At 35.4% G+C, this 14,650-nt stretch overlaps 1 protein-coding gene across 2 annotated transcripts in view; it reads right to left on the bottom strand.

Moving 5' to 3' along the window:
* Window positions 1-33: 33 nt before the first annotated feature.
* Window positions 34-14,650, bottom strand: part of CSMD1 (CUB and Sushi multiple domains 1) — a 2,110,588-nt gene continuing 2,095,971 nt past the window's right edge. Inside the window, exons 65-70 of one of the 2 annotated variants that reach the window (XM_017501161.1) lie at window positions 14,509-14,553; window positions 11,449-11,610; window positions 10,544-10,656; window positions 9,638-9,725; window positions 3,142-3,274; window positions 34-703 (exon numbers count right to left, since the gene is read on the bottom strand). In XM_017501161.1, coding sequence (XP_017356650.1) covers window positions 544-703; window positions 3,142-3,274; window positions 9,638-9,725; window positions 10,544-10,656; window positions 11,449-11,610; window positions 14,509-14,553 — 701 coding nt within the window. In that variant the 3' untranslated portion in view covers window positions 34-543. The remainder of the gene's footprint in view (window positions 704-3,141; window positions 3,275-9,637; window positions 9,726-10,543; window positions 10,657-11,448; window positions 11,611-14,508; window positions 14,554-14,650) is intronic. The other variant, XM_017501162.1, reaches the window with a different exon arrangement.

Raw genomic sequence — 14,650 nt, 5'->3', positions numbered from 1 at the left:
CATTTGTAGATGTATGCCTCTATCAGAAAGGTGTCTTCTTCCAGAAAGCTTTTTTATTTTATTTTATTTTTTCAGAGAATTTGTGTTCATGGGGGCAAAAAAAAAAAAAAAGAATAAACAACACAAGAGAACACTTATTGTGGTGCTACTACCATTTTGTCACTGCACCTGAAGGATGTATCCACGAGCCCAGAAGATTGCATTGAAAGGCATCCCAGCAACACAGAAACAGGAAAGTCTGAGGCGTTGAGTATGACGTGTCGGCGTGATGCGGCGGTCTTCCTGGAGTGTGCCTTGATTTCAGACAGATGCAGCCAGGCATTTGGAACCCACTTTCAGAATGAAAATGCACATGTCGTTAGATCTGCAGAAGACTCTGGCGCATGGGAGAGGAGATCCCCGCTGCACGTATGCCAGTAGACAATGTTGAAGGTCGCTGCAGTAAAGCCAGAGTGGAAGGGAGAGTGGTCTATGGCACCAAAGGAATCACTGCTTGTCCATCAGAGGTATGGCTATGAATCAGTCCTGTTGGGGCACTGAGGGCTATACCACTGTACAGACTGTGTTTAGAGTTGTGTCAAACCTCACAGCTTTGGCTTCTGTGGGTTTTAAGTTTGTGTCATACATGGGATTTTCAAATGATGCTTGTCCATTGCTGTTTTCATGTCCAGCATAGCCATTGTATTGAACTTTTGGTCTCGTTCTAAGGAAAACAGAAAACAAATCATTAGCATCCTGGTTTCAGTTGGAGACTTAGCAGCTGGGACGTTATGCAGGAGATAATGTCTACAGGGCAGGGAGTGGTACAGCCAGGACGTCTGCAGAGAAGGGGGTGTCCACACCTGCTTACATGTCAGTTTATTTGTTTAAACTGGCAATTGGGAGTATAAAATGGGTTTTAAGGTGAAGCAATTTTGAAAATCAAATAATTATTTTTTTTGAGATAGGGTATCACTCTGTTGCCCAGGCTGGAGTGCAGTGGCACGAGCACCACCCACTTCAGCCTTGACCTCCTGGGCTCAGGCAATCCTGCCACCTCGGCCTCCTGGGTTGCTGGGATCAAATAATTATTTGTGCTTCCTACAAATGCCCCAGGGAAATTGAGCAGATCACAAAGGCTGAATTTGATAGGTTTAGTTTTGGACATCTATCTATCACTGATAAGTTATGCAGCCTTGGTTAAGTCGTGAAACTCTACTACTCTGTAAAATAAGAATGTGGGCCTATACCTAGCCTTTAGGGTTGTAACATTAAACTAAATTGCAAGTTTAAGCTTTTAGTTCACTGTCATTACTAATATTCACAAAAAGTTATTTTTTATTTTGCCTCTGTTGAGTTAAAAATGAATCTGTTTATAGAAAAGGAACTATACTCATTATTAAACTCTTATCACATTTTCTGGTTAAAAGAAAACCCCTCCACACAATCTATGATTAGAGAATTAGGGAATTTTCAGACTGAAAAGACAGACTAATGTCTGGTCTGGCTCTGGCTCCTTTTATTCTTTCTTTATTCCAGAAGAAATCCAATAAGAAAAATGTGCCAGGTGGCAAAAACAGAACTTTAATGGACATAAGGATGCTCACAAAGACGTCATTTGACATAGGGTGTTGAGAAACTTCTGCCAAATGATTTACTCATCGATTTCCTTATGCTACACATGCTCATTAAGAAAAAGAGAAGTAAACAGTGCATGACCCTGAGAAAATGGCAGAAAGGCAGCTGATAACTGCCTCTGGAGTGGGAGAGGTCCACAACACTGCGCTTGGAAAATGCACTGGCAGCCATAGATAGCAAACAAATCCAGCCCCTCATTAACCAAGTGAAGACCTGGCTAAAAGGTTCACTCCGTCATCTGGATCACAAGTTGCCACAGTCCCCCTCATTACTGGGGAAATGCAATAAAGACACAGGAACAGGTAGCTAACACACCTGTGAAGCAACATTCTCTCTATTTTGTATTTCAAAAACAGATATAAGAAAGCATATATTTAAGAAACCTATTTCATGAGTTATTAAAAAATAGTATCATGCCAGTTTTTCTGTTTTATTTTACCCAGAATTAAGTGAACTATCTGTATTATGTACTGATATTTATTTAACACGTAATTTTATTTCAAGGGATCATAATTTATTTCTTATTATTTGTAGTTAATACTACCATTTCAGGTAGTATTTTAGAGTAGTCTGGCATTTACAGATTCCTCCAGGTAATGTATTATCCATGTAGAGATAAAATGTCCAAGGAGTTTATAGTTCCTCCAAAATAATTCTTTCCTTCTGGCATCCACATTAATCCCAAGGAAAGGATCTAGTTCATTAAAGTTGTTTGTCCCCAAGTTTTGACATTTTGTAGTTAGTAGAGTTTCACCAATTAATCCATATTCGGAACACATTTTCAAGAAATGGAACATCTATATTGCCTACTACATATGAAGAGCTAAATTTTTATTTGTTGAAGGAAAGAATCAGTGAAACATTTATCCATCATAGATTGACAGAGTTAAAAGTGGCCATAGAGAACATTCTTTTCAACCTTTTGCTGGAAGGTTGAAATACCTTCTAAAGGTTCTCATGGCTGGCAATGAAGGCTGAAAATAGAGATAGAATCCTTTATTTCATGTCTCAATTGAACATGAAAGAAAAAAACATATTATTTCTCAACTCAGTCGTTTATTCTCTTATTTCTTAGATGTGGCCTGCTTTAAAAGTATGGCAGAAAACAACAAAAAAGACAACAAAAAATCTTGACGAATAAGCTTTGTTAGTGTAAGAAAGTATTGCTCTCACTCATAAGTGGGAGCTGAACGATGAGAACACAGGGACACATCGGTGGGGACAACTTATACTGGGGCCTGTGGAGGGTTTGGGGGGAAGGAGAGCATCAGGAAGAACAGCTGATGAGTGCTGGGCTTAATACCTGAGTGATGGGTTGATCTGTGCAGCAAATCACCACGGGACACATTTACCTAGGTAACAAACCTGCACATCCTGCACATGTACCCCAGAACTCAAAATAAAAGTTGATTTAAAATTAAAGAACATTGCATAGTAATATAAAGTACGCATGCATGTGAGCACAAGAGCATGTCCATGACTTAAACTCACAACATTCTCAAACAAATGGTGTTTCTGCAGTACCTGTGTTTGTAGAGGTAAAATGCAAACCCTGATAAAATTAGAGCAAAGAAAGGAACCAGAATGGCAGCCGCCACAGAGCCACTGCTGGTGCCGTGGTAATGATTTGAAGAGTCTTGATCTGGGTTTAAGGGATCTAGAAGATAAAGAAAACATTTAATTTTTCGTTACTGTATTCTGCTTAAACAAAGAAATATGCATGATAAATTTTATACATGGATATGAACGCTACAAGAAGCAGAGTTGCCATTTCACAGGCAACCAGCTGATATTCTTTTCTCAATATTTTAGTATCCACTTAATGACCAAGAGCAAAAAACTGTTTCCTACTAATGCTGGAGAATACTATGAAAGAGGCTCAACATTTGAAATGTGAGAAAGGCAAAAAGGGTCACGATACATCTGACTTCTGTTTATAATTGTAGACACTTTCATGAAGACTAACTGGAAGCATTTATATGCTTTTTCTATATTCAGAGATCAATAACATTTGCTGTTTTCTTATATCCTAAGGTCAGACTTGGCAAAATATGTCACTGAAATTATGTAAATATCCCAGTTATCCATAAAAATAGCATTGCATTCTTCATATGTGAATAGGATGGATGGTGTCATCTGTCTTTATTTTAGATAGATTCTGAAATTCACTGCAGAGTGTAGAAATATTCAAAAGAAAAGCATAGCTCAATGTAACAATGCAAGTTTCCAAGAAGACACAAAATAATGCTAAAATATAACTTTTTAAATTTTTGTATACACACACACACACACACACACACACACACATTATATATATGTAAATACTTCAAGTGTCATGAAGGTGATAGATTCATCCATTCTATAACCTGTAACTATGGAGTGTCTTACTGCATGTCACTGAGAAGGAAGCATTAAAAATTCAAATCCACAAACCTTTATTAAGCAACTATTGCCAAAGAAGAAATGTAGTTCTTGAAGAATTTATTAATAAAATATAATTTTGAGAGGTGTTTGGCCTAATTGCATGGAGTCATTTAATGCAGGTGTGCAATGAATTATGATTGGCATCATCTCAATACAGCAGAATTGAGAAGAAGCTGATCTGGCTTTCATATTTCCAGAATTCATAAAACGTCAAATTCAAAGAGATGTTGCTTTATGTATTGTTTTATAAACCAGAAATGCAAAAAAAAAATCAAATATTTAAAATATTTAAATCACTATTTGTATCAAGATTCTTTAATTTTCGTATGAAAACTTTCAAATGATATTATTTGCCATTTGCTTCCATAGATGCACGATTATGACTGCCTACCATCTTAACGTCTAGCAGCAACATATTTTGGAATAATGTTGACTTTTGCAACTACATATCTTTTTGAGATTTGTCCCATTACCATGCAAAAGAAAAATGCCAGACGCTTGCAATGTAAGCACCTGGGTTACAGACATGCAGTGAGTGAAGCCAACTGGGTGTTCTCACCGCAGGCCCTGTGTTGGAAGTGAGGGATGCGAAACATCCTGAGATAGTTTAAAATTTGTTCCACTGGCTGAAGCGGTTCTAGAGCCCTGAGAGCAACATGAAGTGTGTGCATTGGGGATGGTCCCAGCAGCAGCCGCGGTGGCAGAAATTACGTCTGGTGACCAGGGGTGGTGCTGTCCGACAGAGAGCACTGGTGCGCTACTCAGATGGCACCAACTTAATGGGTTGGTTGTGAAAATAAAATGTTAGTAAATCTCAAGTGCTTACAACAATGCCTGGCACAGAGGGAATGTCACACGGACTCATAGTCACAAAATGTAAGTTCCCTGAAGCCAAGGTTTTTGTTTTGTTTTGTTTTGGTTAGCTTTCCCCCTGAATCCTCAGAACCTGCAATAAAACCTCGAACACAGTATGTGCTCAATATATATTTGTGAAATAAAAAAGACAAAGTTATGTCTTTACAGCATTTCAGCACCCAAATATCTTTTAGTTTCCATTACATTGCCATACATTGTTCTTCTGTAATTCTGGGAGTATCTGCCTCATTCTTATAAATGTATATTCTACTTACATTAACTGCAGTTACTTTCTGTTAAGTGAAAACAAAGCTACATAGTTTTGTCCATAATAGATATCAAAATTCCAAATCATAAAATACTGATAAATCTGCATGTCCCAAGACACCTCACATGAAAACAAAAAACAACCCAGATGAAGGTCTTTGTGGATTATATAACCGAACTTACTGTGAGGTTATTATACTGCCAGCAGCTTCTAGTTAATTTTAGTTATTTACCCTTGTTTGAATAATTTGAAGGTTAATATTCACACATGGTGGTAATTAAAATGTCATAAAGTGATATGAAAACAAATAATATAAAGGAAAATTAAAACAAAGAATCATTCCTTGCCCTATAAGGCAGTTCCTCTTTATAAATGAGAGATTTAAAAATTGTCCTTTCAACAATGTACTCTTAATATTAGTTATTATTTCTTTCTTAATTTTATAGTTGGTAATATTATTTGCATTTTGTGTATGTGGCTTTCTAATCTTAACAGTATGTTTTTGAGGCTCTTCTATTGGCATATATATGAATCACATTTAATTTGTTAAGGTGTATAGTATCCTATTTATTAGATATAACAACATCTATTTAGACAGTCAACACTCCAAGGACATTTAGGGTGTTTTCAGTATCTTCTATAATGCTGCAATGAAATCTCTTGCCTATGTCTACACATTAGCAGGAGTCTACACTGTTATATAGGACAAATCTTCAGGAGTAGAATTATTGATGAACAGAATTTGTACCTTTTAGTGTTGCTATTCCCTACCTAATTGCTGTCCTAAGAGTCGCTGCAATTTCATTCAACCGTTGTCCTGTGAGGGTCTTTACAATAACACAAGGACAGCTGTGTGGGATCCCTCGGTTACCCTCCTTACCTTCCTCTCCCCCTCCCTCTTCCCCCTTTCCTTCCTCCTCCTCTCATCGCCCTCTCTCCCCATGTCGTTATTGGTTCCATGACTATTGCAACTGCACCTGCTGCTGCTACTACAATGATAAATCAAACGCAGGACTTAGTTATTTTTGAATTTACATTTCTTGAAGAGAGTGAGCATCTTTGCATATGTGATAAGCTAGGCCGTTTAATTTTCTAAAGAGCTTTATTTAAACAAATGCACATCCAGGCCTGCAGCAGTTAATGTTGGGGATACATTCTGAGAGATGCTTCATGAGGCAATTTTGTGACCTCACAGGATGCACCCACACACCTAGATGGTGCTGCCTACAGCACATCCAGGCTATAGGTACAGCCAGTGGTTCCTACATGAGTAATGCCTTGCACTATGACATTATGACAGCTATGGAGTCACCCAGGAGATGGGAATTTTTGAGCTTTATTATAATATTATGGGGTCACTGGTGTACACCAGATCTTTCATTGACAATATGTCATTATATGGATCGTGACTGTCCTATATAATTCATTCACTTAAGCTGAACATACAATCCAAGGCTTTTAGAGTGTATTCATTGGGTGGTACAATCATCACCATAATCTCACTTAGAAGATTGCGGTCCCTCCCAAAGAATCTCAGTATCTCTTAGCTTTATTCTTCCTCCATCTTAATACTTCATCCCAACCTTCCGCCCCAGGCAACCACTAACTGATATTCAGTCTCTATGGATTTGCCTGTTATGGACATGTCCTGTAATGGATTTATTCAATATTTGGCCTTTTTTATCTTTCTTCACTTAGCATAATGTTTTCAAGGTTCATTCATGCTGTAGCATTCATCAGTACTTTATTCCTCTTCAGTGCTGACTAATATTCCATTGTATGGCTGTACTACATATTGTTTATCCTTTCATCCATTGATAGACATTTTGCTTGTATCCATGTTTAGGTTATTTATAAATAATTCTGCTCCAAGCATTCATGTACGAGTTTTTGTGTGACATATATTTTCAGTTCTTTTGGCTACACATGTAGGAGTAGAATTGCTGGAGCTTACAGTAACTCTGACTATTTGATGAACTGTCAAAGTGTTTTCCAGAGAAGTGCATCATTTCACGTTTCCCCAGCAAAGTACGAGAGTTCCAGTTCCTCCACCTCCTTGCCACCCTTTGCTATTTGACTTTTAGATCACGGATATCCTTGTGGACATGAAGTGGTATCCCTGTGTGTTTGATTTTCATTTCCTTAATGATGAGTATAACCAACATCTTTTCATGGGCTTATTGCCACTTACATGCCTTTAGAGAAATATCTATTCAAATCTTTTGTCAGTTTTTAAATTAGGTTATTTGCCTCTGTATTATTGAGTCATAAGAGTTCTTTGCATATTCTAGATACAAGTCACTTATCAGGTACATAATTTTATGTATTTTCTTTCATTCTTTGTGTGTATGTTAGGGGTGGGTCATTCCATCTCAGTGGGGAAACTAATTTATTGTTAAGTTTCTTATGCAAGTTTTTGCATTAAAGTTGTCTTTCAAGTTAATTTTGTTTTAGTATCCATTTAATGACAATCATGTTTTTTGGTTTATCTACTGAATAGAGAAAATTAGGAGATTGTTTATTTGTATCCATAAAAATAGATGCTTGCCATCATTCTTAAATGAATGATTGTCGTTGCAGAATTACTTAAACATAAACTTTTCTAATTAATTAAAGGCGGGACTTACTTGCGAGTCAAATTATTTTGTAAAGTAAATTGTTTTTCCTGACAATAAGCTCGTTATCACTTGAGAATACAAATTCCTTGTTAAAGCAAGCTGTTATTTTGTTAGATTAAAAAGAAATGAGGTAATGCAAAGAAAATTTGTAAAAGCAAACTGATAGCTCAGGTCAAGTTCATTGGATCAGTAAACTGAGACATCTACACAGCATCTTGTACAGCTCACTGGGGTGTCCTTAAACAAAATTACTAGAGCGTGTGCTACAGAGAGAAAGGAGGACAAATAACTCCAGGATTTGGCTTAGAGTGAGAGAAAAAAACACTACCCATCGTTAGTGTTGGTCTAATGCATTTATTCTGTTTCATTACCTCAAAATAATATAACCCAATTTAAAATATCACAGCCATTGCCACATTATAATACTCTTCTATTTAATAATACTGTGGTTGGAATAGTGGAAGTATTTTATGATTAGTTATCCTTTTTAATCAAGTTCTTTTTTTCCTTTCTGCAGGCCAAGCAGACTTTCTTTTTTTAATTCAGCACTTTGATAAAAGTCTTACAAAATAAGTTCATCAGAGCTAATCATCACAAAATTGTACATTCACATTCCTCCGAAAGGTGGCTCTGGTATCAAAGCCTATATGGTAATATTCTACTTTAGAAAAATAATGTGTGAATAGTATTCTACAAGTAGTAGAAATATGGTACCAATGTTATTACAAAAACCCATTTCCTTTTATTTATGGGTTCTAACAAGCATAACGACATCTGTGCAAATAGCTTTAGCATGAACAAAGCAATGCTTATGTGGTCTCTCAATCTCATAACAACCTTAGGAACTTCTGTACTGAGCTTTCAGATGAAGAAATAGGCTCGGGAATACTGTAACTCATTCTAGATCACAAAAATAGCAAGCAGGTGAGGTAACATTCAGATCTAATGATTGTCTCCACATATGTTCCTCCTTTAATTACTAATGCAAAAATCAAATAGTAGAGAAAGCTATAAAGAAGGGAGGATCCATCTGTCTGCCTATCTATGTAGAATAAGTTTTTTCTCATTTTTAAGTCAAACCTCCTTCAACATCAATATGTAGTCCTCGTTTTTAAAGAAATACACTGAATAACAATTTTTTCATAGATAGTATAATTTGTCGCATAAAAATACTCATTGAAGCAATTCTTTCAGGACAGCTGTTCAACATGTAGATGTTATTTCTAACTTCCACTATTAAAATAATCCTGCTTTGGGCATGCCTGAATATGCAGAAAATAATTTTCACATTTGCCTGATTAAAAAATTCTAGAGAGAGAATTATTGGATGAAAAAAGTACTGACAAATTAAACATACATTCACCAAAATTAAACATGAGGCTCTTTTTCTACTGTCAACCCAAAACCATGTTTTAATCTTTGCCATTCTGATAACTAAAAATAATCATCTTTGCTACTATATATATTTTTGAAGATCTTTTTATATGTTTTTTGGCCATTTTTAATTACTCTTACATTTTTCTTTTTTCTTTTTACTTTTAGAACTCTTAGTTTCTTAGGGTAATATAGTTTGCTTATCCTTGGATCTTCATCTTTTCCCCCTTATTTTTTAATAGCTTTTGATACAGTAGAGATATTAATTTTATGTCTGGCATACTTATTGCATTATTTCCAGTTTTGTGTTTTTCTATTTTGCTATTCAAAATGTTTTTTTCATTCAGCTGTAAAATACGTGAGTTTCTCCTATTATTTTGTTTAGGTTTCTGTTAAAGTCGTCTTTTCCATTTCTTCTTAGCAAAATCATTTGAAAGTCAAACTGATATTGGCTTTAAAAAATATCCTAAGTGTAATTTACCTTGTCTTTCTAGCTTAAATTTTCCAAAGTCTTTTCCATGAATGTCACCTTGAAATGTAAATCCTCCTCTTTCAAGTCCAGATGATACCTGATATATAGGAAATAAAAGAAATAAAAAGGTATACAAAGGGATGAATAATATTTTAATCTATCTTTTAATATAACTGTCATAGCTCATAGTTAGATACTACTGGTTTAATATTTTTAATTTTTGGCACTCCTTTTGGTGACAAATTTATAGTTAAAGATCAGAAATCAACACAGAAGTGAATTTCAACTGATGTATGTAAACGATTACGTTCTCATTTTGATCTCGAAAATGGTAGTAAATTTTATAATATATGTTAACTATACTTTCTAACAGAAGCAAACATATGAACTAAGAAATAATCTACATTATGTAAAACTTGCTTTGTATCCCAGCTGTTGGGCAGGGTACATCCTGTGAGCTGTCTACTCTTAAGTTAGATAGTGAATTAGAACACAAACGGTTAACTTGCAAAAAGAGGATACTTCATCTTAAATCTGTCTATTTATCTGATAATGACTTCTTTTAGAACAAGCAGCATGGTCACGAAGCAGTCTTGAAACATTTCTGGCTGTACCCCTCACGGTGTAACGTAGTGGTAACATCACAGATCCTGGAGCTCAGGCCTTATTCTGTCCTCTGCAGTAACAACCCCTTTATGGATGGCCAGCTTATTTCTCACTTCCTAGACCTGGTTTCTTCCATTACAAAATGAAGAAGTAAAATGGCCACTCTGTCAAGGAGAGGGACTGCTGAGTTTTCAAGGGGCAGACACAAGACTGCTCTACTCAGAAGCCTCCAATCCGTAGGCCTCTCCTCTGCACAGTGAGATGATTAGAAAGACTGCGCTTTGTCACAGACCTCACACATGTACTTACATAACCATCCAGTCCCCAGTTGTCATTTTCAAACTTGCTTACAAAAATATCTGCCGGGCCTTTAATTTGAAAAGCCTTCAGAAGTAAGTGGGCCTCCTCCTTCTTGTAAACACCTGTGAAAAGATCAGCAGGTCAGGCTTACCTTAGAGAAATTCACAAGACTTAGTAATTCAGCCCTTTAATCCATTTGATGTGAAATGTGATACAGAGATAATAACATCATTGATAATAGAAAACTCAAACAGAAGTTTTATTTTTATTTGTAAATTTTAGCCTAGGAGCTTCTTTCTATTCCCCTGAAAATCACTTCTTAAATCCTTATCTATCTTGAATAGGTGTAATCCACTCTACTATGTTCAATATCCTCATTCCACAGAAAGAATAAGAAATAACATATTTGATTTTGCTAATTAAAAAATCTCTCTCTACAAAAAGTATACAATGAAAATAATTACATCACAGAATTAATGTAAGAATGAAAAAGATATACACAGACAGTGCTTAAAATAGTGTCTGCCATATAAATCAAGGCTGTGGTGTTTTATTAATTGTATGGTGACTTTAAAAAAATCTCATAATGAGCACATTACTTAAGAAAAAAGTTTTAAAATAATAAAGTTTGGAGACATGCATTACGGGATATGAATCTCAGATTCTTGACTTAATACTTTATGTACATAATCTTGAGCAAATTGGTTCACTTTTCTGTACTGATAGTGTAATCTTTAAAATCAGAAAATCATACCAACCTACCGTGGCTAGGGAGAGGCTCCAATCAGTTATAGTATAAGCAAAGCCAACACAACATTAGTAAGTACTTTATGCTTATTAGATCACGTCTCCGTGAAAAGATAACAGGTGTATTCCGCTCACACCATGCATTCAGTGAATTCTTTGGGGCCTACCTGTCAACTTCAGCTCCACTTGGGAGGCTTCACTGAAGGTGGCATTCACCTTACTGCTTGTTGCATTGAACCAGTCAACAGTTAGCGTGGCGGGTTGTCTTTTCCCTAAAAATTCATAATATCCCTTCCACACGGAATTGACGAAAAAGACATCTGAAGGAACTGTGGGAAGTAGGATAACAGATGAATGTCAGTACACACACAAACAATAAATTCAGACATTACTAATCACTGAAGGCATAATAATCCTAGTGAGAGACCACAGATGAGGGCAATGATGAAGACAAGGGGAGCCCAGTGCACCATGGTTCATAGCATGTGCAAAACTCAGAGAAGCAGGTGTCAAGATTATTATGGTATGCAAATAGACATTTGTGCTTATAGTTTTTTTTTAATTAGAAGCCAAAGCACACCTATTTTAATAGACCTTCCAAGGTCCTGGAGTATGGTGAATTGGTACTTCTAATGTTAGTTTAGTTTTTATTGTGCTGAGTAAGAAATACATTTACCTGACCCATGAAATCACTACTGATATTTCAATAATATCCAAGTCTACTATTTGAAAGACTTGGAAGGCTCAGAAGAACTGATATATATCACATGACAGAAATGTGCTGTCCTGAAAAAGGTTGCGTATCCCAGTATCAAGTACTGGATATCCCAGCACCAAGTTGACTTATGAAGACAAAGGCCTTTCATTTCTGAGGTCTTTATTTTGTAATTAGAGTCAATCTCTCCCATTCATGCTCTCCTGCTCTTCTTTAATCTCTTTGTGTAAAATATTCCATTAGTAAAAAAAGATGGGTTCAGTAATTTCAAATGTTTCTTTTATATATGCCTTTTAAATTCAGTAATAAAAGGCACAAAATCTTTTTAAAGTATAGAATTTATTGACAGGAAAACTTGCAAAGATTATTGAGATATTTCCTCTTGTTTTCACAGCTTAAGAAAAAAATAAACTTATTTTTCATGTGTTTGTTTAAAAACGTATATAAAATCCTGCCATTTTCACACATTAACATGGAATGTAATATATAAATCTACATGATGATTCCAACGTTTCTCTTTGTTTTTTGCCTTGTGATGTGCATGGATTATTTAATTAGATAAGATTCATGATAAGCGTAATTGGTCAAAATCCATCACTTCAGTTGCTAGGCTGAAATGAAGATTCATGTCCCCCTAAACTATTTTTTAGAAAGTCCACGTATAGTAGCAAATAATGAGGACAAAAGTGTATTGTGCCTGCACCCATGCCTCTCTTTCCAGCCCAAATGCCATTTTCTTGTTTTCCTAGGCAGGCTAAACCTACAAAACTCGGCCTAGCAAGAGAAGGGTTAAAGAAGAACAGAAGGTAATAGCTTCCTTTGGCCTAGAGTCAACTCCACTTCCTCATAATAATAGTGATAATAAGTTAAAAACTGATATATCCACACAAGTATCTAACACATTTACTTATAAACAACTGATTTTAGACACATTGACTTAGCCATTGCCAGCACAACCGAGGCTCCCATTTTAATCAGCAACCCCCAAAATGACTTTATTTTCCATTAATAAAATTAATAGTCTTTAAAGTACATAAAGATTGTTTTCTCTAATTAGAATTTATATGCTTTTCTGAAGATACTAATACACTTGTTCAAGCATTCACTTAAGTTAATCTTGTTGAGGTTTCACAGGAATGGACCAGGCCTGGCTGGGTAGGATAAGATACAACCAATGTCTTTGGCTTCTGTGTATTAAAATATGACCACCAGTCATGTGGCAGAGGTCATCTTTCTGGGTCTTTATAATATCACTTGTTGCTGGCAGCCTGCAGTATAATGACAGACCACAGCTGAGCTGTGCTAGGATGTACCACCTTGATGACAAATCACATTCAATTCGCACTTCCCTTCCAAGAGCATAAGAAAAGGAATGTTGATGATAATGTTTGTACCTACAAAAGGAGTGTCTAGATATTTCAATATTTTAAACACAAAATAAGCAAAGAAAAAAACAAAACACGCACACAACAACAATAACAAAAAGAGATTGTGTTTTCTTCCACTGAAGAAATTGTTGCCTGGATAAAGAGCATTGACTTCTGTATGTGATTGTAGGTAATATTTAAATAAAATACTCTAGAAAGATTTAAAAAGTATTTTATAATCTTCGTTATGCAGATCGGAGAAATCTCTTTAGTCATATTGGCACATTTTGCCTTGTCTAAGAATTAAATGTGTAACACAGCATCCTGACAATAGCATTACAAATACTCTTTCCATGTTTGATTCTAAAATAGAGCTTATGTCCAAAAATACAATGTTAAAACCTGAATAAAGAAAGTACTAGTCAAGTGATCTTATATATTTACAAAGGTTTTCTGCTTCTAATAAAACAACAAAACAACAAAATACCCAACTTAATATAATTTGGGACAAATTTTGCTATTTTTAGCATTTAAACTTAAAACACAGATACAATATGCCAGATGAATTTGTATAGTGAAATCTTTCCACAGGAAATAGAACTCCATCTTTGTGATTTGCTACATAATGCATTTAGCAAGGCACCACATACAACAAAAAACTATAATTAACATTTTAGATGGCAAAGTATGCCTGAATGAATGGAGATACTTGGAAAAAAATTGGGCTCCACATTTTGAACTGTTCAAATGAACAACTTACACTGTAAAAAAGCCTCATTAATATGAGCTTCCTCATTTGGAGAAAAAAATTGCAACCCTCTTTATAAGGCTCTCCATTATACCACATGGCATGATCAATGCTTTCATTTCTCCCTACCAAATGCCAAAGGCAGGTTTGAGTGAAACTGTGTGTAATAACACCAAAGGTTTTCTTTTTATGTAAAGTCACGTTATTTCATTAACAAATTATTGTTGTGAAATAAACAGAATTCCATGTAGGCTTAGTGTTTTAAATTACTGAAACATTAACTTTGTCATGGACTAACGGATTCAGAAATTTAAAGGCTGAAAATTGTTTCACTGTGCAGAGTAGAGAACAAATTACTTTATTTGATCGAAATCTATAACTGTTCTGGTATACAAACCTGGAGTTTTAGTAACTGTTTCATTAACTTCTCTCACTCCTTTACCTACAAGTAAAAAGACAAATTATCATTTTTAAAAAAACATTTATTTTTGAGTAAGCTTGAAAAAATGTCAAATTGAAGCAATTTTCCTTTCTCCAGA

Source organism: Cebus imitator, unplaced genomic scaffold, assembly GCF_001604975.1.
Source record: "Cebus imitator isolate Cc_AM_T3 unplaced genomic scaffold, Cebus_imitator-1.0 Scaffold279, whole genome shotgun sequence".
NCBI classification, from domain to species: Eukaryota; Metazoa; Chordata; class Mammalia; order Primates; family Cebidae; genus Cebus; species Cebus imitator.
The sequence above is the reverse complement of the archived record's forward strand: the minus strand, read 5'-3'. Positions and strand labels throughout refer to the sequence as shown.